Genomic DNA, 27,173 nt, shown 5'->3' with positions numbered 1-27,173 from the left:
ATAGAAAAAGAAAGAGGAAGTATTGGGTCCATCCCATTAAATAAATACATATGCGCGCACACACACACACACACACACACACACACACACACACACACACACACACACACTGAAAAAATATTCAAAGATGATTCCTTGGATTTACTTATTTTTTTTTTTTACCTCAATTGTTTGTAAACAATTTAATTGTGTTGAATTTAAACAAACAAATTGTTTAAGTTGAACATAATTTAATTTGTTTGTTTAAATTCAACACAAATAAATTGTTTGCAACAGTTCTGCATGCAACACTTTTTTCAGTGAAACTGCGGGACCGAGAAGCTCTTGTGTTCTAATGAACTTGCATGGTTTACAACCTATAACCTAGCTTTTATATTTTATAACCTAGCGTTTATAATCTAGCTTTTATTTCCATCTTCAAATCACTATTGCAAGTATCCCAAAATTATCTATGCACAAAATTGTGCTTGTATGTATGTATATGTGTGTGTGTGTGTGTGTGTATAGTCAGAAATATTAGCCCCCCTATTTTTAGATTTTTTTTTTTATATTTCCCAAATGATGTTTAACAGAGCAAGGAAATGTTTACAGCATGTCTGATAATATTTGTTCTTCTGAAGAAAGTCTGATTTGTTTTATTTCAGTTAGAATAAAAGCAGTTTTAAATTTTCTAAACACCATTTTAAGGTCAATATTATTAGCCCGTTTAAGCTATATATACTTTTTCGATAGTTTTTTCAATACCTATACTTCATTGGCTTCATTTGACTAATTAGTAACTTTGACATAGTTAATCAATATGAGACAAAAATATTTACAGACCAGTCAAAACTGCCAACTCAGGTTTTAAGACAGCAAAAACAGATAGCTATTTTTTATATTATATTTTATGTTGTGTATTGAAGAGGACAGTTGCAAAAAATAAAAATAAAAATTAATTTAAAAATGTAATAATTTAAAAAACAAAACCATGATTTATGGAAATGACTAAAACGAGATTTTAGTAGTTTTCAGAAATCGTGATTTTACATTGAGTATTGAAGATTTTAATTGCTGAAGAAAGTAAGTCAATCAGGTTTGAAACAAGTGTAGGATGAGTAAATGATGACAGAATATTTTATGTCTTTGGGTAAATTGTAACTTTAAGCAGAAAGCCTAATGCTACATGCCAATCAATCCTCTGATGAAAATCAGTTAGCATGTAGTTGCAATGTTGAGTTAACAAAATTGTAAAAACAAAAAAAATCTCTTTCTCTTCCAGCATTTATAAAATAAATGCAGCATTTTTGACAAAAATAGTAATAGTGCATTTTCAACAAATATAGTGTATAATACGTACATACACACATAAAACACTTGCGCTTTTCCATCCTAAACCTTGTGCAGATTGATGAAGCGAGCTTGACATTCACATTAAATTTATTTAAGATTTTTCTCTTTTGATTTTTCTGTAATTGCATCGTATACTAGATAGAAGTAAGTTGTCATTTTCTTGGTTGATATGGCTAGAGAAACTATACTCTCATTCTGGCCTAATAATAAAGGAACTTTGCTGACATACCATGACTGCAGATGCAGTCCGTTTTTTTTCTTTCTTTTTTTTTTTTTTTACATAAACATACCTAAATTATCTTTATTATCTCTTTCATTACCAACTTTGGTGAAATTTATATTAAGTACAGAATCAAATCAAAATCAGAATGAGCTCCACTGTTTATTATCTTTATTTATACTGAAATTGTCTTTTCTCTACATAATATTGTTGTATTCTCTGTACTGTTAGGATATCTAATTGCATCATGTGAGACATTGATGGTTTAAATGATCTCCAGCAGCAACTGTGTTTTTTCACTGTGATGAAGGTGGGACATATGTCAGGTTATGTTCCAGAGATGGGCCTTACAGATTTTGCTATCTGGGTTTTTGTCAGTTATCGTGAGACATGTGTCCTGAAAAACAGCAACACCTATAAAAAAATATGCAGCTGAGCTGGTTCAAATTAAAGATAAAGAATGTTTCTTGCAAGAACTCACAAAAATAAAGCAATCTCTGGTTTACTTCACTGAAGTAAAGTCAGACAGGTTCTGTGTTAAGATCTGTTTTCCTTCACACTTTTACACATCACTGCAATAGAAGTTTCTGTCAAGTTTAACTCTTTCCCTGAAAGCATTTCTTTTAATAGTATCCAGCCATCGCCCGCTATTTTGATGATTTTTACCTAAATTTGACGGCCCTCAAAACATTTTCTGCTAAGAATGTTTTTTTATTATAATAATTTATTTTATTTTAATAATTTATCAAAAAGATAAATCAAATTTTTTACTAATTTTGTTTTATGTTTTATCAACACTTGAATGGGGATAAATAAAATTTTAAAAGTGTATATTTTTATATTTTTAATTTAATTAATGTATATTTAGTTATTTCTAGAATTTTTCAGACATCCAGACTGCAGCTCTGCACAAGACATTAGGCCAGAGGAGAACTGGCAGTGCCTTGTTTTTCTCAAGGTTTTTTCTTTTATCACATTTTTATCAATGTGATATCCGCACAGGCACTTTTAATTTTCAGTAAGCTTCTCATGGCGTTATGAAATCACCACATTTAAGATCTGATTTCTTTAAAAATCACTCATCTTCACTGCCTTACATATGATATAAAAACTGGACAAGAAACACTAAAATCAATTCTATTGTTCTGCATATGGAAATGTATTTTACTCCTGACGGTGCTTGTGTATAAGCGGCTTTTCATTTCGTTTTACGCTTCAACAACTAAATGAATGCTTAAGTCCATTTAACTGATTATATTTTTTTGCAATAAATCAGTGATGCTGTAAAAAGAACCTTATGAATTTAAAAATATTCACATAATCCTTTCACTAGAAGTTATTCGATGGCTGAAAAACACTAGCTGTGCATATAGACCGTGAGTGCAGTTTCTTCCTCGCAACTGGCTCACTTGGATTGTGACTTGTGGAGCTGCACATTGGTGGATTTGCTCTTCAGTGTTGATTTCTTTGCAGTGACATAAGCATTACATTTAACTGAACTAAACTGAATTAATCAGTTTTAATTGAACTAGAATAACACTAGTATTCAACTCTACTCTCCTGCCTTCCCGATGTGCTGGAATGTTCCACAATTTAAAATAATATGACTTTTGCTCTCTTTTCTTCATCTATGTTAAGCTGCTTTGACACAATTTACATTGTAAAACAGTTAATGCTAATAATATGCTAAATAAGATACAAGATACCTTGTTTACCAGCTGAACCATGACCTCCTGGTCAACACATGGGATGATTTGAAAAAATGCATGAATTTATTTGACTTACAAATGCTGAAATATATATATATATATATATATATATATATATATATATATATATATATATATATATATATATATATATATATATATATATATATTTCTATATATTTTCTAAAAAGAAATGAATGCAAACAAGTTAAACAAAAAATTAGAGACTACTTTTTAAATCTAAATGTGTGTCATGAATAAATTTTTTTTTTTTTCTCTTTAAGATTCTCTAGTTCGGATCTTTTAGGGCAGACAAGCGTTACTTTACTATCTTTTTCTTTACCAACTCGTTTTTTTGAGAATTCAAAGATTTTTGTAATTTTTGCTTTGAGATGTCTCATAGCTTTCCTTTTACATTTCTGCTTTTTGTTCAGTTTATAGACTTGCCACCCCCCCCCCCCAAAAAAAAAAAAAACTAATAAAAAAAAAAAACAACAACTAAAGAATATGTAGCTGAACAGGTTCAAACTGAAACGTCTGCTAAGATTAAGATTTTTTTTTTTTTTTTTTTTTAATCTGATTCCACCATGGGCCTTCACAGTTTTATACATCACTGCAATAGAAGTTTCTGTCTAAAAGTTTAACTCTTTCCTTGAAAACAATTTTTTTAAAAAGTCTCAATTTTTCAACATTTTCACCTTAATTCGATGGCCCTCAGAAAACAGTTAAAGTCAGAATTATTCGCTCCCCTGTTTATTTTTTTCCCCATTTTCTGTGTAACAGAGAGCAGATTTCTATAACACATTTCTAATCATATAGTTTTAATAACTCATCTCTAATAACTGATTTATTTTCTCTTTGTCATGATGACAGTAAATAATATTAGACTAGATACTCTTCAAGACACTTCTATACAGCTTAAAGTGACATTTAAAGGCTTCACTAGGGTAATTAGGGTAACTAGGCAGGTTAGGGTAATTAGGCAAGTCATTGTATAATGATGGTTTGTTTTGTTGACTATCAAAAACAAAAATAAAGCTTAAAGGAGCTAATAATTTTGATCCTAAAATATTTTTTAAAAAAAAATTTAAACTGCATATATGCTAGTCAAAATAAAACAAATAAGACTTTCTCCAGAAGAACAAATATTATCAGACATACTGTGAGCATTTCCTGAATCTGTTCAACATCATTTGGGAAATATTTAAAAAATATTAATAATAATTCAATGGGGGGCAATAATTCTGACTACAACTGTATATTAAATGGATAAGAATATATGACCATATAAATTTCAAAACATAGAACTAAGTCTCTTCTTTAACAAAAACATTTTATAAATTTTATTCCATGTATGGGTTTATGCATGCTAAACACTTAAAATGGTTATTACAAAATGACCAAATGTTTATGTTTATGATAGATTTATGACAAGTATTGTTGCAATGGTAACATTAAGTTGTCATGACAAAGACAAAAACAGGTTGTGATGTATTTGTTTATTTCAAGTTGACATTGAAACGATATGATCTTAACATTTAAAATGTCATAACAGAGCAAATTACACTTAATGACTGTTGTCAAAAGCATGCATAAAATCTCATTAACATTCATCACGTGTCATGATTATAAAGGTTTCTTGTCTTATGAACACCCCTTCAAGTAAAGTGTTACCTAATAATATGTTTATTATGCACAACAATATATATTTAAAATGCATTGTGGTGTTTGCATAACGTGAATGTTGTTGAAATGGCTTCGATTGTCTGTCCTTTATTTTAGGTTGCTTGTCTTTCTGCTATTTTAGACATCAATATAGTCACCAGTTGAAGATTTTCAGGGTTTATTTTATTTTTGATGTTCATATTCTTAGCTTTTCTGCAACTTGATGCTGTTTTGAGGGGTTTACTGTTAATTTTTTTTTTTCATTTTGCTTTTAATAATTAGATTTAATCCAGACCTGTTTTTGATTGTTGTGTGTGTGTGGAATTAAAAAATAGTTTTGGCAGTGAATTCTTCCTGATTTTCTTATTCTATAGTCAGTATACTGTGTTTTAAATGCAATATGGTGTTTGTATAAACTGTAAATGTTGTTGAGCTCATTTCCCTCGTCAGTTCTTATTCTTATTTGTTATTATTCTTGTTTTTTTAATCTGTTTTTAAAAGCTGTTTCAGACATCAGAGCTCAGGATAGTCTCTTGTTTTGTGATTTTAAGGCTTTTTTATTTGTATATTATTCATATTATTAGTTTTTAGCTAGTTTACGCTGTTACTGTTGACGAAAAGAGTAAACTTAAATAATCTCTTATTTCCAGACATGGATTTTTAATGCAAGGTGCACATATTCTCTAGTCTCTACAACAACTGACAGTTTTTTTGTAGGTGAAATAAAGCATCAGTCCACTGCAAGGACAGTGCTGATATACGGCTCGGTGAGTCCATCTAGTGGTGAGTGTGTGCCATGACTAGAACTGTTTTTGGTGAGTGCTTTCCCATGAGTGTCGCTTACTCACACACTTTAATGCTGGTTTGTTCATCCACGCACATTTTTATCGTCAAATAATGTCTTATAACAAAATCACATAGTTTCTTTTGAACAACTCCGTTCATTATACTTTGTTTTAGTGATTGTTTTTAGTTTGAGTTTATTCTATGGATTTTAATTCGCATCTGTTTTGAGAATGTAATAACGCTCTGCTCCACTAGAAGGAGTACATCAGACAGCGAAAACTGAAAGCGAAAGTAAAAGAGAATAAAGAAAGCAAGACAGATGTACAGTATATAATAGTGGTAACTTTTCTGAAAATTTCAGACATTGGTCTTAAGGTCTTATCTATGTAGTCAAACACAACTTTAGTCATCTTCAAACTTTAAATCTAAACATCCTCGGCTTTATTTAGAACAACAAATCATGCTTACAGAAGTCATTTTTCTATTAGAGTTTGTGTTTTGTTGTTTTGTAGATGTGTTTTTGCTCTGCTATGTGCATCCGGGGGGTTCAGTAAAACAGAAGTGGGTGTAAATCTGCTTTATTTACTGCCATAAATACTCTGTGTTGATGATTTTATTTAAATTTTTGCAAATAGTGGAGTGAATGCCTCGAATGGAGTCAAGGATATCATCCAGAAATCTGATATAATCTCATTAAATTTGATTCATACTACACTGTAAAACCCAACAGTCGACTTCATCCAATTAAAAGAGTGTAGTTAACTCAAAATGGACTGAAAGTCAATTCTACTCGTTTGAAAAGAGTTTTGAACTTTTGTCTTGAATGTAATGAGTAAATTAAAACGGGGTTCACAGTACTCACATAGATTATTATTATTTTTTTTTAACTCAAATGGTTTGTTGCTAGCGATTTCCTCAAATGATTTGAATCACCTTAACATATTGGGTTTTTACAGCCCACATGGAAAGAACCTATATGAGGATATATGCGCATATGAAACCTATATGCAGTATATATGCACATACATGATCATATATACACTGCATATATGAGTATATATGAAACATATAGGCAAAATTGAGGTGCATATATATGGTCATATACAGGCCATATCAACATATAAGCCCTATATGTACATACTGTACACGATTTGTCTCCTATATAGCGCATATCTCACTTTGGCAACAGCCACAAATGATGCCTAGCTCATATTCTCTATTATCAAGGCAATAACTAGAAACAAAACAATTTGCAAGAAACATATGTGCGAACACTTGAAATTGGTATCACATGTAATTGGCATGTTATGGAATTTAACTATGGCAAATAAGTGAGAGCCTTTGCTGTTTTTTCTATATTATATTTACATATAATATAGGGAATTGGCCATTTTTATGTCACATATATAAAACCTAGGCAAAGCAGTGGTGCAGTAGGCTCTTGTAAGGAGTAGGGGTGTAACCCTGGTGGCCTGGCCAAATTCCCTCTTTGCCATACCCATGATGGCCTTCCAATCATATCCATCCACTGAATTGGCTCCATCACAGTCTCTCCACTCCACCTATTGCTGGCGTGTGGTGAAGCACTGGCGCTGTTGTCCTGTGGCTGCTGGAGCATCATCCAAGTGGATCTGCACACTTGTGGTGGTGTGGAGAGATATCGTCATTTGAACCAGATTGATTTTACAGCACCAGCCAAAACTTTCTGACATCTTTATGACACTCAATTACATTAATAATAAATAGAGGCGACTGAACATGGAGGATGATCTCCAAGTGGTGGTCTTCAAAGTTAAAGCAAGAATAGACTTTTGCTGTGAACATTGTGTTCACAGGCTCATTACGTGAGGTGAGGCCCACTGAAGCTAAGCAGGGCTGCGCCCGGTCAGTACCTGGATGGGAGACCACATGGAAAAGCTAGGTTGCTGCCAGAAATGGAGTTAGTGAGGCCAGCAGGGGGCGCCCAACCTGCGGCCTGTGTGGGTCCTAATGCCCCAGTATAGCGATGGGGACTCTATACTGCTCAGTGAGCGCCGTCTTTCGGATGAGATGTTAAACTGAGGTCCTGACTCTCTGTGCTCATTAAGAATCTGCCCACTGGCCTCTGTCCATCATGTCCTCCTAACCCTCCCCATATCATAATTTGCTTCATCACACTGGTGGTGAATGAGGAGATTCCCGGCCATTGTGTGTAAAACGCTTTGAGTGCCCAAAAAAAGCACTACATAAATGTAAGAAATTATTATAATTATTGTTAATATTAATGACTATAAACATTATAAAGTTACAGTGCTGCACTTTGTTTGTGTTTTCAGTATGCTCATGTTTATATTGGCTTATTGACGTGTGTCAGCAGTTGCAATTAACATTTGTATGTTTATAACCTCGCCTGAAAATGGTGGGGGTCGTGAGTCCCTGGCGTTGTTATTTTGGGGGTCATGGACTGAAAAGTTTGGGAACCCCTGATCTAAACTGCTTATTCTCATTCATAATTAATCTCAGTCTGGTTAAAATTAGTAAGTAAACGAACTGTGCTTAATTATAACGAGTAAGCAAAGACATCTTAACTGTTCCAATGGGTTTATTCACTAGTCTTGTTTTGCAGTGCATAATATAAGACATCTTTTATAGCTGAGACAACTTTTTTCTCTCTCCTTCATATAAGGGATACACTTTATCAATAATAAGTATGCTGATAAAATTGTTACGATCATAATTAACTGATTTATATTTATATATATATATACACACTGTTAACAATGACCTGTAGAAACTACAGTAACTTATTGTAATTTGATTGCAGCAAAAATACTGTTTACATTTACAGCACCGTTTATCTGGCTGTATATGTATTTACAGTATTGTATATCTTTAGTGTAAAATATAGTCATTTTCACAATGCAACTTTAAAATACAGTAACATACCGCATAACTGTATGTTATAAGTTAAATACTCTGTCATTTACTAAATTCGTTAACAGTGTGTGTATATATACACACACATACGTGTTAATTACTGCGCTGCCTGGAGGCTTAGACTGGATCAACACCAGGTCTGGAAACACTTCTCGGCCTCCTCCATCTTCTTCTCCTCCTCTTTGACAGGACCAGATCCTCTGTAATAAACTCTGACCAGCTCTTCATTAAACTTGTTTGGCAGGAAACTGGACAGCTGTCAATACAAGACAAACGCAATGCTTTTTTCCCCACATTTTGCTCCTGAAGTGAATGACCAAAGGATTGACCAAGGCAAAGTAACAAGCCTCTGTTTACCAAAAGACTAAGTAAGAGATAAAGTACATCCAGTCGGTTGTTATCGCAGAATAAAGCCTGACCGATTGATCAGCAACTGTTGTACAACACTGAAAGGTCTTGATCACACCAAACTCGCTTTTTGTGTTGATACAGTTTTTCATTTGGTTTTGCATGTTGCTTATGCGCCTTGAGTCCTTGCCGTTGCATTCTGTGCATCTGCAGTTGAAAAAAAAAACGGAGCGGATAAAGTGCGCTACATCAGTCGCATCTTTTTTTTTCAGTTTTCCAATCTAATTATAAAAGCAAAGGCGGAGTTTCCACTGACGAACAGCAGTGTTGTCAAGATGACTACGCAGACTTTTAAAGATGGAGGAGTGTCTAGTAGCTACTGTTTTAAGTTATCCAGAGCTGTATGACTTCACAAATCCTGAATATCACAATATTATTAAATATAGCAATATCAACAGCAGAGCTCACGCACATGCAGCTCATGCAGCTGATTCAGTGGATGCCTAGCAAAATAAAAATCGCAGTGCACTTCATTTTTTCTTATCAACAAAAGGCAGGTTGGTGTGCCTCGCATTCTCTGTTAATAACCGGCTGGATGTACATTATGCTGATTATTACATGAATACTCTTCACAAAACTAAACTATTAGACACAAAACATTGATCTGAATCAATAATCAATTATTCATGTAAAAGTAGTCACTAATTAATGATGAGTTATTAATTTTTATTCTGCTATAAGAACCAGCTGGATGTACATTATGCTGATTAATACACTGTACAAAATATGTTAATAAACAGTTTTTGTATTTTGTGTTTATTTGCAGTTGTGAATTACATTATGGGATGTTGATAATTCAACTATACAGTTTAACAAAATGACTTTTACTGACATTTTAGTCACTTGAAACAATATAATGTATAAGAAATAATATCTAGAGAAATAAGTTAGAAATAACAGAAGTGAATAGTGAATAACAGAAAGTGTGCTGCAGTTCATTACAAGGTTTCTGTAGTGTAATATACAACACCAACCCAGACAATACAGCACTACACACTATTACAGGTTCATTAACGTCACTGTTTACAACTTTTCAAGGTTAAAAGTTGTGGGAAGAAAGATCAAAATCCCATAATGCATTTCAAAAGCAGAAATAAATTAGAAAAAAAAATACATAAATCACTGCATGCGATGATATCAAATAATTTCATACAGTATACTTTCCATATATATATATATATATATATATATATATATATATATATATATATATATATATATATATATATATATATATATGGTGTATATATATAGTATTCATAATATTCAAGCTATGTGACTAATAAATGTATCTAATGTAACTAATAAATGACCATGTATACATTTTTGTAATTCCCTGGATATAAATCGGCCAAAAAGTGTCGATGTTACCTGATAATCCTCAATGGTTGAAGCTTCATTGGGTTTTCTCTTGCTGTAGAAATAAACATGTTCAATGGGGTTTTTGTCCTTCATGCCGTGATCCAGATCAACCACCTACCATAATAGGAGATTAAATACTTTGTAAAGATTTAAAGGTACGAAGGTAGAGATTAAGTGTTTGGTATAGACATTATTTATAGATATAATATACAAAGATTAGTTGCCCTCCTGTGAAATTGTAATTATTTTTCAATTATTTTTCAAGTGCAGTTTAACAGAGCACTTACAACTATTCACTATTATATTTTTCTCCTGGAAAAGTTTCATTTCTTTTAGTTTGGCTAGAATTATTATTTTTTCAATCTTACAAAATTTTATGTATGTGTGGTGAATATTATTATTATTATTATTATTATTATTATTATATTATTATCCTTAAGCAATATTTGTTTTAGATTGTCTACAGAACAAATCACTGTTATACAATGACTTGCCTAATTACCCTAACTTTACCCTAATTACCCTAGTGAAGCCTTTAAATGTGACTTTAAGCTGTATAGAAGTGTCTTGAAGAATATCTAGTCTAATATTATTTACTGTCATCATGACAAAGAGAAAATAAATCAGTTATTAGAGATGAGTTATTAACACTAGTATGATTAGAAATGTGTTGATAAAACTTCTCTACCAAAAACACTTATAATATATTTTGAAAAAAAATTTACAGGAGGGTGAATAATTTTGTCTTTAAATGTATAACTCACATAAACCGGCAGCTCTTCAGTCGTCAGGTTAACATTAGGGTCTGTTGGTTTGTACTTCTCTATTGCTGCCTTCCAGCTATTTTTAAGCTCTTCCTGAAATAAAAGATTTCACGCAGTTTTAGAAGTTTATTTATACTATATAATCAGGGCATGACATTAACACCTGCCAAATGCGGGTAGATTTCACCTGTGGCAGGTCAGACAGACAACCCCACTAGCCACTTTGACTGGTTTCTTTTGCTTTATGTGGTTTAATTATCATCCTTTACAGTAACATTGGGAGATTAACCCTCCATTTACTAGTAACTGGTGATCGGGGACCTTCAGCCTGAACAGACTGCTGTCTAGTTCTAGATACATGAGAATAATTTTTTTGAATGCCAATTGTTTTTAAGAACATTTCTGTTGAATAAAAAGTTATATTTAGCTTATTTTGACCCATTATTTAACATTTATTGCAAGGAAATAATTAGTTGGTGTGGCCAGAGAAAAAAAAATGTAAATCCTTAGTGTTGAGCCCTAAAAGTCAATTAAAACTAATTGCACTGTGAAACCACAACACATTTGCTCATGCTCATTGAGCAAGGTCACAACCACAAAAAAGTTAAATGATAGAGGAGGCATGTAGAAATAACACAAAATCTTAATCAAGTAATATTAGCTCGGCAAAGTCAAATTTATGCATATAAAATATGTTTTCCCAACAACAAAATTGTGGCTAGTGAAAATGGCGAGTAGCTAGTAATGTTGGAAATCTACTAGCCACAGTGGCTGCTGATCAAAAATGTTAACATCAAGTCCTGTATATAATGTATGTTTTTCAGTTTCTGTCCCACCATTGACTTGATTTTCTTAGTCAGACGAGTTTCTCCGATAAACTTTGGCAGTTTTCTTCTCATGATCTTGTCCAGGATGTCTCTGGATTCCTTCAGATTAGGAGAGGTGGAGGACAAGATCTGCTCAAAGATCTCATCTGGCAAAATAATGAAAAAATGTAATTATTTTTATAACAATAACAGATCAGCATGTGCATTTACTATGGGCAACAGTACTCTGCTGAGTTTGAACCTCTGAATGTTTTGACAATGTTTTTGGTCTTTTTCTTTTGTCTCTGAGCATCGCGGTACCCTTGCTGTCTATGAATGATGAGAGAGCTCCAGGATTTCATCTAAAATATCGGAATTTGTGATTTCAATATGAACAAAAGTTTCTGGGGATTGAACAACACTAGGGTGAGTTATTAATAATAAAATTGTATACTTTTTTGATGAGCTAACCCTTTCAATACATAGGGCAGTGAATAGCAATAAAGAAACAATGTGGGTGTAAATGAAGGTTTCCAGTAAACAATTCACTGATTCAAATTATCTGTTTAGAGTGAGACTGCGTCCGAAACAGCATACTTCTATACTATACAGTATGCTAAAATCAGTATGTGAGCCGAGTAGTATGTCTGAATTCAATTCGAAAATCAGTATTCGAGAAGTACCCGGATGACTTACTGCTACCGGTGAGATTCTGGAGTGTGCATCCCAGGCATGCTGCGCTATCCCATGATGCCCTGCGAGCGAATTCATGAATGGGAGTGAAGAAACGCAACTGACACAGATAGGTCACGTGACCATGACGAAATGACGGATGTAGTACGTCCGAATTCCATTCATACTTTTCACATTTATACTGTATAGAATGCACTTTTCAAACAGCCGAGTGGTACGCTTAAATTCAAATGCAGCACCTACTGAGTAGTAGGCGGTTTCGGACGCAGCCTGAGTCTCCAGTAAATTATTCTCTGATTCAAATGATCTTTTCAAAGTGAGTCTCTAGTAAATGACACACTAATTCAAATGACTTTGCAAAGTGAGTCCCCATTAAATGATTCACTGATTCAATTGATCTGTTCAGAGTAAGTCTTCAGTAAATGACTAAATGATTCAAACGATCCGTTAAGATTGACTCTGCAGTAAAAGATTCACTGATTTTACTGAGCTAAATGGGGTTCACATGCTTTCACTTGGGTTTTCATGAATTATCAGTGTGGTTTCTGACCATGACAATTTTCAGTAATTCAACTTTCTTGCAAATTAAACATTGATCAGTAAGTATATTTACTTCTAATAAGCAAGTAAATTAAAAATCAAGTACTTTGACTCAAATAATATTACTAAGGATTACTTTATACTTCTACTGGGATGATATTGTATTAGGGTATCTACAAGTGACTAATTTGTACCATATCTGCTTCTATAGTGTACACTCTCAGAAATAAAGGTACGAGAGCTGTCACTGGGGTGGTTCCTTTTCAAAAAGTACAAATGTGAACCTAAAAGGTCCATATTAATACCTCAAGAGTATATATTAGTACCTAAAAAGTACAAAAGTGTTCCTCTTAAAATTTGTAGACACTAATAAATGCTTTGAGGTACCAATATGGACCCTTTAAGTACAAATGTGTACCTTTTGAAAAGGAACCACCCCAGTGACAACTCACATACCTTTATTTCTGAAAGTGTAGTTTAAACACAATATATAGCTTTTATATGCTCATCAGTGTTTTGAGCTGACCTGTAAGTTTGCTGTAATCCTCCACTGACTTTATGGCTTCAGAGATTTTCAGCATATCTGCAGGTCTATCTTCGTGAAGGTCACGATCAGCAAGTAGAAGTGCTTCAGCAAACCTGATGCATAAAAAAAGAGCATTATTATCACTGAACTGAAGGATTTTATTTAAATGTCAGTAAACCTCTGATTTTTTGAGAAACACTCTGTAAAAGTGGATCAGTGATGGAGGGTGGAGGTGTGGTGTTAAAGACCTTGAGTACAGACAGAGAAACTCACATGTCTTCAATGATATTCCCGATCTTGTGTTGATAGGCCTGGCGATGGAGTGTGTATCGGGTGCGAAACATGTCATAGACATTATCAGCCTCCTGTTAGACATAAAAACACAAAGCTTCAGATTTTATAAAGCCAAATTCAGGAGTATCTGATGTATTTAGTCATTTAGCAGGTGCTTTTGTCCAATTGAGGAGACATTTAGTGATTCAACAAGAGGAGGCAATATACACAACAAGTGCTGATTATACAAAGGAACTGTTAGTGCTCATAGAGTTAAGTGCTAGGGTTAGGAAAGAGGAGGTGTGGGGGGGGGGGTATAGAGTGTTTCTACAGGTGGATTGTCAAGCCCACTCACCTACGTGAAGCACACGTCATAAATGTGACATAATGTTGTTTTAATAAGGAGTAATTTGTAAGAAAGTCTCTTATGCAAATGGGCAGAACTGGTGTTGGTTAAAGTGTCAGAGAGATGAAAAAGAGTGTTTTCTACAGGTGGTTTGTAAAGTCCACTCACCTGTGTGAGGCACACTCAGAATTGTTAATGTTTTGTGGTTGATATGTGGTGGGGGATTTTCAAAAGGGTTCAGGTGAACACAGAAGATTAAAATAAATGTCCAGTGCTTAATTTTTGAATTGCAAGAACAGATCAGGTCAACGGATTCAACATGTTACCCGAGTATGGAGAGGTATGGCACACGAAAGTGGAGAGCGGGTGGGTGGGTTGGTGGTCGGTGCGGTGGAAAGGGGAGGGGTGTCGCGGACAAAAGTGAGCTGGCCAGGGTTGTCGTGGACGAAAGTGAAGAGGGTTGGAGAATCGCGGAAGAAAGTGAAAGTAAACAGCGGATGGGGGAGGAGGGCGGTCGAGGAGGGGGATCAGTAAAATGAGGTGCTGGATCAGATTTCAGCAACCCAGGCTCATTCTGAAAACGTGGTCCCGTGGACATTTCTGGAGACAGCGAAATACGTCCCACCAGAGGCTGCTGTCGAACGACCGTCTGTCTGACTAACAGAATGATTGACTGTGCGACCGGCCAATCGACTGACCCACCCTCCTCCCTCCCTAAACCCAACCAGTTTTACCGATTGACCCGCCCACGCGCTTACTTCCCTAAACCCAACCAACGATTTTAAAAAGCCGTCCAGAAAAGGCCCGCATCTTATTTTTACCAAGTTTTCAGATTTTACCACATTCTCACCCTGCTATTCATTCATTTATTCATTTTCTTTTAGGCTTAGTCCCTTTTATTAATCCAGGGTCGCAACAGCAGAATGAACCGCCAACTTATCCAGCAAGTTTTTATGCATGCCCTTCCAGTCGCAACCCATCTGTGGGAAACATCCACACACACACACACACTCATACACTACGGACAATTTAGCCTACCCAATTCACCTGTACCGCATGTCTTTGGACTGTGGGGGAAACCGGAGCACCCGGAGGAAACCCACGCAAACGCAGGGAGAACATGCAAACTCCACACAGAAACGCCAACTGAGCTGAGGCTCGAACCAGCGACCTTCTTGCTGTGAGGCGACAGCACTACCTACTGTGCCACTTCTTCGCCCACCCTGCTATTCACTCATTCATTTTATTTTTTGGATTCTGTTTTTGTCTTACCTGATTTCTGGAACCGCTCTTCACTGGACTCGAACCTGGTCATCGTTGTGGTCAACTCCTCTCTGTGTTTCAAGTTTGCCCACATACATGACGAGCTAACTGGACAAACTAATTGCGGCAGGAAAGCCCTCCACACCGAGGTAAGCGGTCAGCTGCTATAAGCGCCCAAAGGAACGGCGTCATACCGCCCCGCAGCATTCGCGTAAAAAATTAAATGCAGCCATACGTATCTCCAGCTATGTAATTCCAACACAATCTCACGGCAATTTGTAACTTTTTCATTTAGTGGCTAATTCGTACAAATTCGTACGATCTAATTCGTACATTTTAGTACGATTTGCGTATCCCCCAATGACGGTTGGGTTTAGGGGTTGGGTCAGGTGCCACACCTCCTTTTTAAAATCGTACATTTTCTTACGACTGAACTCGTACGAATTCGTACGAATTAGCCACTAAACTGCCAAAACGTAAAATACTTACGTTTTCTCGTGAGATCAGGCTGGTAATTCACGGTCTTCAGAAACATCCATGGGACTACGTTTTCAGAATGAGCCTGTGTTGGATTTCAGAGGTGCCGGATCCGGATCTTGCGTGTTCCGGCACAAATTAAGCCCTGATTATGTCTAAATAAAGTGTCTAAAGTTCAGTAAAAATCAATAGTAAAGTGTCTAAATAATGGTAATGGTTTCACTTTTATGCTGTGGGAATTCATCTGTAAAAGGTTATGTGAATGTGAACACAAGTTGCTCATAGATTGTGATTTATTGCTGGTTTTCTGTTTATTTACACTTTTCCAAAGGGAGCTTGACCTTTTCAGGGGTTTTGTGTTTATTTGCGGTTGTGAATTGAATTATGGGATGTTGATATCTGCTCTGTTCACTTCTGATGTTGAAGTTTCAACTCTACAGTCTAACAAAGTGACTTTTATTGACATTTTATTGCTTTGAAATTATATTATGTATAATATACAACAAGTGTAATATACAACACCAACCCAGACAATAAAGCGCTGCAGACTTTAAACAAATGTTCAGAAAAGTCACTTTTCAATGTTAAAAGTTGTTGGTAGAAAGATTAAAATCCCATACAGCATGAAGCTGACACTTTGCTGCCTCCACTTTTTCCATACTTTTAATTCAATTCATCTTTGAAATGAAGTGTAGCTAGATAGCATGTTGATCTACATTAAGAATGAAAGCGATGTATCCTGCACCTTGTCTCTGAAGCAGATGTGCTTTCTTCCATTCACTACACAAACTCGAGCAAATTTCAGCAGTCGGAGATGGTCGAAGCTGTTTCGAATGCCAAGGTGATGACAGTCTCTGGAAAAACAGATATTAAATATAACAAACAAATAATGGATAAATAATATATATGTCTATTTGGCTCCGCCTGCATTTGTTTATAGCTGTCTTTATTAACATAACAAAATGAGGAAAAGCTGTCGTGTTGCGCTGTAAATCTGAGAGTATCGAAAACACTAGAATGAATTTATTATATTATATATGTCCTATAGTATTACAATGACTATTATAATTAAACTATTTACCGTGCAAAATAGTCCCATTTGTCCACATCAATGCCGTTTTGTTTATTTGCCACAATCTCGTAGAGGAAGGATTTCTCAACATTTCTGCCCTTGTACGGCCACTGAAAAGAAAACAAAACCAAATGTCTGTTTCACTTCAGCTTTTTACACTAACGGCTGATTCATTTTTATGGTCACACTTTATCTGAATGTACACTATTAACAAACCATTAACTAAGACTTTTAGCTTGATAAAACACAAATTAGCTGCTTATTAATAGTTAAGGTTGTAGTCAGGTTTATGTATTGGGCAGGATTAGGAATGCAAAATGAGATTATAGTTTTTAAGTGTTAATAAACAGTTAATATCTTAATAATAAGCCAGTAGTAAAATGGCGTGAATATACTTAAGTGTTACCATTTTTAATGATATCATTATATACCTCATTATCTGAGGCTTTTGCCCCTTCGATTAACTCTTTAATGAAGATGACGTCGTTATCAGTGAGTCCATGTTCCCTCAACACCTCCTCATTTAGACTCTTCACAATGCTGTCAAACATCAGCACTGACATCTGCTCATGCTGCAGAGACCGAAAGACAAATCATACATCATAACAACATTATATAGGACAGACATTGGTTATATTGTGAACAATATCTGTTAATGAACAGTTTTTGTATAAAGTGGTTCACAATTGTTTTGTGTTTATTTGCGAAGGTGAATTGCATTATGGGATGTTGATCTCTGCTCTGTCCACTTTTGATGTTGACAATTCTGCTCTACAGTTTAACAAAGTGACTTTTATTGACTTTTTAAGTAGTTTGAAATAATATTATGTCCAAGAAATAATAATATCTAAAGAAATAAGTGTGTAAAATAACAGAAAATGTGCTGACAGTTTATTTCAAGGTTTCTGAATATTTCTGAAGGTTGTAATATACAACGCCAACACAGACAATATAGCACTGCACATTATTACACATGTGCAGAAAACTATTCAAGGTTAAAAGTTGTTGGAAAGAAAGATCAAGGTCCCATAATGCGATTCAAAAGCAGAAATAAATGAGGAAAAATAAAAACATGAATCACAAAATATGGAAAACCAACACAATCTCACGGCAATTCGTAACTTTTTCATTTAGTGGCTAATTCGTATGAATTCGTACGGTCTAATTCGTACAATTTAGTACGATTTGCTTATCCCCCAATGACGGTTGGGGTTAGGGGTGGGGTCAGGTGCCAGACCTCCTTTTTAAAATCGTACCATTTCGTACGACTGAACTCGTACGAATTCGTACGAATTAGCCACTAAACTGGCAAAACGTAAAATACTTATGTTTTCTCGTGAGATCAGGCTACATTTTTAACAGTGCCTGAACTAAGTGTTCATTCTCACCTTCCAGCTTTCAGGGATATCATCAGGCAAACCTGAGAAACAGAAGCTGGTGGTTTGTAAAACATATTATGCACTTAATATATTTTATGTTAGTTAACCAGATATACATTTATAAGTAATGCAGGTTTAAATGCAGGTTTGTCAATAAAAAAAAAAAAAAAAAAAATCTTGCCCTATTTTTTTTTTAGTTGAATCAAATGAACTTGTCTAGTCACCTCAACTTACATCAGTCAAACTGACTCAAAATATTAAGTTAAACTTTGTATAACTTTAAAACATCGATTCACTTATTAAAATAAGTTAAAGCAACAAAAATTTTGGTATCTTGATTTTTTTGCCATTGGAATGACTGAAGTTGCCATTACCTTTTCTTGTCTTTATTTTCTTGGCTTCAGGAATAACCAGGGCATCAAATACATGTGAAAGTGGGCCATGACCTACAAAATACACACACCTTTTTTGTAAAATATTTACACCATTAGAAAGTCATTTCATGTATATATTTTTTATCATGTACACTACCTAGCAAGCACCTTGATGTCAAATGACAAAAAGAAAAACAACTCAAATGCAAATCATTTCAGTCCATTTGACATGCACACATCGATGCTCATTTAACCACTAAGTAATGACACAAAAAAGTATTATATTACTATTATTGCTATAAAATATTCATTTAAAATCTTTGATTACAAATAACAAGTTTAGACTGGATTTTGTTACATACAATGTATATAAACTACCTTGATCATATTGATATCAAACTTTGTGGTCAAAAATCAATTACTGGACTGTGATTTATACTACGGATTAAATACTAAAGTAACTTAATTTTTTCTACTTTATACACATAAATAAATGTTATGGTTTTGGTAAACATGGCTTTTGGCCAATATATATCTGATTCAATCACATTTATGGCTTCACAGGGAACAAAAATATAAAGAAAAAAAAAATATTAACAGCAAAATCTGTAGTATATTTAGTAAAATCTGCACTCTCAGATATAAAGGTATGCGAGCTGTCACTGGGGTGGTACCTTTTGAAATGGTACAAATTTGTACCTAAAAGGTCCATATTTTTTACCTCAAGAGTATATATTAGTATCTAAAAAGTACAAAAGTGTTCCTCTTAAAATTTAGTAGACACTAATAAATGCTTTGAGGTACCAACATGGACCCTTTAAGTACAAATGTGTACCTTTTGTAAAGGTAGCACACCCCAGTGACAACTCGTGTATCGTTATTTCTGTGAGTGTGAGTCCCTCAAGTAAGTTTACTTGAAACTGTTTTACAATTTAAATCTTCCAGTCATCATTTGCATAAATTTCCATGATTTTCACTTTTGAATTCTTACTCCTCACCCAAATCATGGCACAGACCAGCGATCTGAACACACAGAAAATCCTGTTTGGTGATTTTGAGCTCCGGCTGATTGTCATGAAGACTCTTGACCAGGCGTCCGGCTAAATACGCCACACTGAAATACACAAACAAGACGTCAGTTCATGATCAAAATGACCCAATCCTGCAAACTACTCAAACGATTCATAAAGAAACACTGCGCTTTTATTCTTAAATAGCCTCATTTTCATGTTAAAAAGGCGAGTTTTGCCCTTTTTTAACTCATTCAGCCGATCCCCAGGTCTGGCAGGGCACTTTTAGCTCAGCTTAGCTTAGCTTAGCATAGACCATTGAATCAGTTTAGACCATTAGCATGTTGTTAAAAAAAAGAGTTTGGATAATTTTCCTATTTAAAGCTTGACTCTTATGTTTTTACATTGTGTTATAAGCTTAATAAAAATGTTAAAGTTGCTATTTTTCTAGGCTGATATGTCTAAAGGAACTATACTCTCATTTTGGCATAATAGTTAAGGATTTTTGCTGCCGTACCATGGTTGTAGTAGGAACAATGATATTACGCAGCACCTGAAAATAGTCCCCAGCTGGACAACAGTGGTGCTTAATATTATTCTGCTGCTGCAGCCATTGTTACAGCAGCAAAGTGCTCTGATTATTAGGGCAGAATGTGAAGTTTTTTGAGTGAGATGCTAACGGTCTAATCTGATTCAATAATTTATGCTAAGCTAAGCTAAAAGTGCTCCCGCCACACCCAGAGACTGGCTGAATGAATTTAAAAAATGCTAAAACTCATCTGCATGGCTGTAAAATGAGCCTATAGTACTAAATAAAGTGAAGTGTTCCTTCAACATCATTTATTTTGTTAAAATACCTAAAAATGTAGCATTGTATATCTGTCTCACCCAATGGAGTGCTCGAATCGGTTGTGTGAAGCTCCGGGATACACCAGATACGTTCCTCCGAGCTGTTTGAGGTGTCTGAGTCTCTGAAACTGAGGAGTGTCTGTGATTTTCACCAGCAGGGGGTGCAGAGCAATGTGGCCATGAATAGGGTCATTGAAGATCTACGAAAACACAAAACACACCGGCTCATCAAACAAACATACAATAATATTTGTGACTGGACCATCGCCTGACTCCAAAAATGTCTTTGGCAGATGAACCCGCAGAGCATTTCATTTGTGAAATGTAAACGAGTTGAACAGTAGCAGCAACTGAATCATTTACTCAACTGATTCAGTTAGAGCATTGACTTGTTGACTCATTCAGGAGTGTATTTTACATGAGTTTATTTTGCTGCAAAGTTCAACCAGTTTCCCTGTGACGGTTGGTATTTTGTTTATTGGCCAAAATCAAAAGTCATATTTTTGTCACATCACTGTAATGCAGGAAAACAGCACAGAGAATGCATCGTGTTTAAGTTAAAAATAAATGATCCACCATGTGTGCTTTACCTTCATTTGTTCTTTTGAGAAGTCTAAGGTGTATTTCTTCAGGATGTCTTGCAGTTCATTCGTGATCATTTCCCATAACTGCTGTTTATCAGGCTCTGAAAAGCATCACATTTTGTATCCTTCATGAGTTCACACTTAACTGATGATTGATTATAAAGCTTGGCATGCTGTCCCTTTGATCCTCGAGCTCCTCCCGTTTGCAAGGAGAGAGGGGAGTTTGAGCTCAGGTAGATCTGGAGAACTCCCCTGCTGTAGTAGCTAATGAACAGATAGTGATTGCTCTAAGAGATAACTACTGACTAGGAGCATGTCTATAGTGCTGATTTGGATTAGTTTATTAACTTAATTTTTTGGATGGTGAGAGGAAACCAGTGGACATGGGGGAAACCCACGTGAGCACGGGGAGAACGTGTAAACTCCATTCTGAAATGTTGGCTGGCTTGGTAAAGACTAGAACCAGTGACGTTCTTGCTGTGAGTTAACAGTGCTAACCACTGGGCCATCGTGCCACCCATCTAGGAAGGGAGGAGGAGTAGAGGTGGAAGGGGGGATTCTTCAAAATGAAGATGGCTGTGATATGGAACTGAGGGTGTTTATAGTGGCTTAGGAATCGTCTGATTGGTCAATCATAAATTAAATAACGTAGCACCGACTGCAATCAATCATGAGCATGTGATCCTCTTGACATTAGTTTATAAATAAGCTACACTTTGTGTGAAATATTTTGTAATTTTTTCCATTTCCTCGGTTTGTAAATTAAGTAAACACTTGCATTTGCACAAGCAAATAATGAACTTATAATGGTTGTGTATGTATCAAACAAGACAATCAGATTACATCAGTGTGTGTTTTAATGCTAATAAATCAATTTTACAATAATCAAGCCGTAAGGGTTTAATAATTTGATGTTTTTTGGTGGACATAGTTTTAAAGCGGTAGATTTGGAAAATGAAGTTTTGGCTAGGCTCTTTTGTCATAGTTACATCTATCAGGATTTCTGGCTTGACAGCTAATGTAGGCGATGATGTGGTGCAGTAGTGGTGTCGCCTCACAGCAAGAAGGTCGCTGGTTCGAACCTCGGCTCAGTTGGTGTTTCTGTGTGAAGTTGGGCTGCAGTTTCCCCCACAGTCCAAACACATGTGGTACAGGTGAATTGGGTAGGTTTAATTGTCTGCAGTGAATGAGTGTGTGTGTGTGTATGTGGATGCTTCCCAGTGAAGGGTTACTGCTGGAAGGGCATTCGCTGCGTAAAAGCGTGCTGGATGGGTTGGCGGTTCATTCTGCTGTGGCGACCCCGGATTAATAAAGGGACTAGGCCGAAAAGAAAATGAATGAATGAATGAATGACAGCTAATGTAATGACTTGAGTAAGTTGCTGTTTTATTTTCAACGTGTCTAATGCACTGTATCTAAAAAACAAAACAAAAACACTGTCTTATTCCAACTGACATTTTTTGTAGTATTTACATCAAATAGTAGATCAAAGAACCAAAAACTAATTTCTATGCATTATGCTAATGAATTGCCTTAGACTTCAGAAAGATTTAAATAAAAGGACAAAAAGGCATGAAAGTTCATTTATAGCACAAACAGCATGTAAATAGACCTTAAATCACCTTTTGTGATTCATTTAATTACTCTTCTCCCAAAATGTATGCATGTGAAAAGGGAAACTCCTACAAATAATACACATATTTAATCAGTTCAATACGCTCAAGTTATTTCAGCTCTAAAGTTTAAATGAATTCAGTTTTAAGTAAATCCTGACAGCATTTTCTTTTTTTAAACCAAAAGAATGTTTGCATTGATGCTAGAAAATCTAGCCCTTGATCAACAATTCAAACTTATAAAATAAACCTATATTTGTATGGTTTGTAAATCTATATATACTTCCTTACCTTCACTTGCATCATATGACCTTTTCAGTTCCTGCAGGAGACTTTTCCTGTGCTCATAGAGCTTTCTGCTTTGTTCAGCTTGTGACATCTTCTCTTTTGGCTTGTTTCTGTGGGTTGTTAAAAATGGAGAGAATAGAGATGTGTAGAACTGCTTTCAGTTTTGACAGATTCACAGCTCTAGTCACTGAAACACTTGAGGAAAGTTTCGCCTTTCACATATGAGGGTGTGTTTCAGACTCAGAGATGCTGCTGCTGCAAACACTGCATAACGAGCAGCTGATCACACACCCACATTTACTGAGTGGTTCTGGTAAATGGATTTGTCAATCAACTACCTTAGTTAGGCGAGCCTGTTTGGCAAGTATAGGTATATTAAAATGCAATGCATTTAGTACTACTAGATGCAATATAAATGTTAAAAAACATAATAGTTGTAATAACTCATCTCTAATAACTGATTTATTTTCTCTTTGTCATGATGACAGTAAATAATATTAGACTAGATATTCTTCAAGACACTTCTATACAGCTTAAAGTGACGTTTAAAGGCTTCACTAGGGTAATTAGGTTAACTAGGCAGGTTAGGGGAATTAGGCAAGTTATTGTATAATGATGGTTTGTTCTGTAGAATATAAAAAAAAAAAGCTTAAAGGGGCTAATAATATTGACCTTATAATGGTTCATTAAAAAAATTAAAACTGCTTTTATTCTAGCCGAAAAAAAAAAATAAGACTTTCTCCAGAAGAACAAATATTATCAGACAAACTGTGAACATTTTATTGCTCTGTTAAACATCAATTAAAAAAAAAAACTATATATATATATAATTTTGCATATATGTTTTGTTCTATAACCACTAAAATTTCTCAAACCTTTTTTTCATCATTACACTGACTTTAACTGTTTTAACTGTGTGCTATGACAAGAAAAAAAAGTGTGAGACTAAAATAAATAATATTAGCAGACCTTTAATTTGGATTAGCAACAAACACACCATACATGAAACATTTTGAACATCTTTAAACACACAGAGATAAAAAATCATGTATCTAAACAGTGATGATGTGCTTCATGCTGCACTTAACAATGCTGGGTTTGTACACATTTAACCCAGCACGTCATTATTTTGCAATCATGAAAAAGTATGCAATCCTGCATTAACATCTCTGTTAACAACTAAATTAACTATCTATCATTTTGTTTGAAAATATAATCCATACCTATTGCCCTAAACCCAAACATAACTGTAAATTATTCCCAAAATCACAGAGGAATAATAGTTGGATAACGCTCGTGTAGAAGTGCATACACTAACCATAAGCCTTAACATAAACAGCAAATTTACTCCTTAATTCTGACTGGAATGTCGTTCCATGAGCAACATAGGTGTTCCTCCAAGAGCATGTCCTACTTGGTGAAATCAGGTTGGTGATTTGTCCCAACAATGGTCCAATTTGCAAAATCGAAAGGTAATTCAACGTTGATCCAACCATAGACCTGAAGTTGATTCAACGTTGAATCACTGTTGAAATGCCGGCTGGGTGGCTAATTCGTACGAGTTTAGTCGTACGAAATGGTACGATTTTAAAAAGGAGGCGTGGCACCAAACCCCACCCCTAACCCCAACCGTCATTGGGGGATAAGCAAATCGTACTAAATTGTACGAATTAGATCGTACGAATTCATACGAATTAGCCACTAAATGAAAAAGTTACGAACTGCCGTGAGATTGTGTTGACATGTCTTATGTAAATTTTTAAAAGCGTATACTGTCCTTAATATCATCATCTTAAAATTATAGAGCGAGTCGCAAAACGATATGGCTGTATGCCGGTGTTATTTATTTACTTGTTTGGTGAAACATGGTCGTATTTGTTTATTGTATATGAATGTATTTCTCTTACAGAATCGCTGCAAATGAAATTACGATGTTCTGTTGTTTAAGCTGCTGTACTTTGTGCAACTAAAAATAAATCCCTCAAAATATATTTCAGTGTCAAGGAAAGTTATTGATGGGAGAACAAGCGCTTAAGCGAGAAAGTGAACCGAAACAATCTGAAGAGCTTTGTTCATTTAGCCTATTTAGTAAGATCAGTTACAATATTATGAATATTTGTTTAATATTTGTATTTTTTGTTAATATTTTTTTCTGTTTATGGACAGGGATCCTGTAAGTGTGTCATAGCCTACATTATTGTGGCAAGATCAAAGGCTGCCTTTATTTCGCAGTGTATATTAGACTGATTAAAATTATATTCCTTTTTATTATTTAAATTTTTTTTTCCATTTTACTGTTTTCCAAAATTAATTACGACATATACAGTTGAAGGCAGAATTTTTAGCACACCCTCCCCCCATAACTTATTTCTAATAACTGATTTATTTTCTCATTGCCATGATGACAGTAAATAATATTAGACTATATATTCTTCAAGACACTTCTATACAGCTTAAAGTGACATTAAAAGGCTTCACTAGGTTAATTAGGTTAACCAGGCAGGTTAGGGTAATTAGGCAAGTTATTGTATAATGATGGTTTGTTCTGTAGACTATCAGAAAAAATATAGCTTAAGGGGGCTAATAATTTTGACCTTAAAATGTTTTTTAAAAAGCTAAAAACTGCTTTTATTCTAGTCAAAATAAAACAAATAACTTTTTTTAGAAGAAAAAATATTATCAGACATACTGTGAAAATGTCCTTGCTCTGTTCAACATCATTTGAGAAATATTAAAAATAAAATAAAATTAAAGTGCGCCCAATAATTCTGACTTCAACTCTATAACATGGGCTGCTATTGGAAAAAAAAATATATATATGAACAGTTTTACTTTCAGTATCACCTTTGCTTGAACTGACACGATCTAACCATATTTAAATAGAAAAATGATGAACTAAAATATGTTTTTAACCTCTGTTGTCATCTTTGTTTAACAGTTTGAGCTATTAATTTATTAGTTTGACAATGCATCTTCCTATTCATAAAGATGCAAATGTATATAAATAATTACTATTCATACTATTATTATAATAAACAGACCCTTTTTCCCATTATAATGCAAAATATATTGGTGCATTTTTAATTGAAATAATCGCCTTGACATTTCTTATACCATTTTTTTACATGACAGAATTTTCTCACCTGTCGTCGGTGCAGATATAGTTTTTCTTAAGAAGCTATATCGTCTTTTTTTTCTTGCGTCCTTGCAAATGAGAATGGTGTTAGTGAAGAGCTGAAGAAGTGTGCAGAGGTTTTATAGATGCAGAGACTCAACCCACTATATGTTATATGACGTTTTTTTTTCCTTCTAAGCGATGTCACCATCACTTAAAAAAAATAAAGCACTTATACCACTTTATTTTTTTCTCCCGTGTTTGTGTTTGTTTCAATATAAAAAAGCTTAAATTACTGAATCATTTTATCATTATTGATTGTAAATGTAACATACACGAACTGAGGAGGTAAATAATATCAGTTGCTAACTAATACCGGTGCTTAAAATGAACTATTGGCTAAAGAATTGGCTATAATATATAATTTAACAGAAAAAAGCCATGCAAAATCTGCTTTATTATTTCATAATTGTAGGCCTAGACCACAAATAATGCCTTAAGCTATATTTTATCCTTAAATCTTCTGATTGAGGAGCATACAATACGCTTCGCATGTATACTTGTGTAATTATTGGCAAAATAAATTGTATGAGTCTAAATTACTGTATACAAAAAATCTTTTTTCTCAGTATTAATAGCAGACATTGTGCTCCAGGATCACGTACGAATTAAAAGAAAATGATTAATCTAAATTAAGCGTAAGAGTCTTCAGACATTGCTTGATTAAATAATGAATAGCGACTTATTTTTATTTATTTATTATTTTCGCTTTGAGCTCGTCACGTTCAAATACAACGCAAGTT

The 27,173-nt window shown here is 34.5% G+C and overlaps 1 protein-coding gene across 2 annotated transcripts; it reads right to left on the bottom strand.

Moving 5' to 3' along the window:
* Positions 1-8,275: 8,275 nt before the first annotated feature.
* LOC793232 (deoxynucleoside triphosphate triphosphohydrolase SAMHD1) lies at positions 8,276-26,531 on the bottom strand. 2 transcript variants are annotated; one of them, XM_087238067.1, is made up of 16 exons: positions 26,399-26,531; positions 23,259-23,365; positions 21,361-21,455; positions 20,810-20,970; positions 19,910-20,025; positions 18,912-18,983; positions 18,547-18,578; positions 17,590-17,730; positions 17,168-17,268; positions 16,832-16,940; positions 14,001-14,092; positions 13,728-13,840; positions 11,999-12,135; positions 11,163-11,255; positions 10,408-10,512; positions 8,276-8,884 (listed from the first exon to the last, which is right to left on the bottom strand). In XM_087238067.1, the coding sequence occupies exons 2-16, from the start codon at positions 23,344-23,346 to the stop codon at positions 8,756-8,758; spliced, it is 1,584 nt and encodes a 527-aa protein (XP_087094193.1). In that variant the 5' UTR covers positions 23,347-23,365; positions 26,399-26,531; the 3' UTR covers positions 8,276-8,755. The 2 variants fall into 2 exon arrangements, 1 of the variants encoding a protein (XP_087094193.1); XR_015477120.1 differs by lacking the exons at positions 8,276-8,884; positions 10,408-10,512; positions 11,163-11,255; ... (1 more) ...; positions 13,728-13,840; positions 14,001-14,092 and adding exons at positions 15,554-15,854; positions 16,119-16,427 and having other exon boundaries at positions 16,723-16,940; positions 26,399-26,498.
* Positions 26,532-27,173: the final 642 nt, after the last annotated feature.

Source organism: Danio rerio, chromosome 1, assembly GCF_052040795.2.
Source record: "Danio rerio strain M-AB ecotype USA chromosome 1, GRCz13ab, whole genome shotgun sequence".
NCBI lineage: Eukaryota > Metazoa > Chordata > Actinopteri > Cypriniformes > Danionidae > Danio > Danio rerio.
The sequence above is the reverse complement of the archived record's forward strand: the minus strand, read 5'-3'. Positions and strand labels throughout refer to the sequence as shown.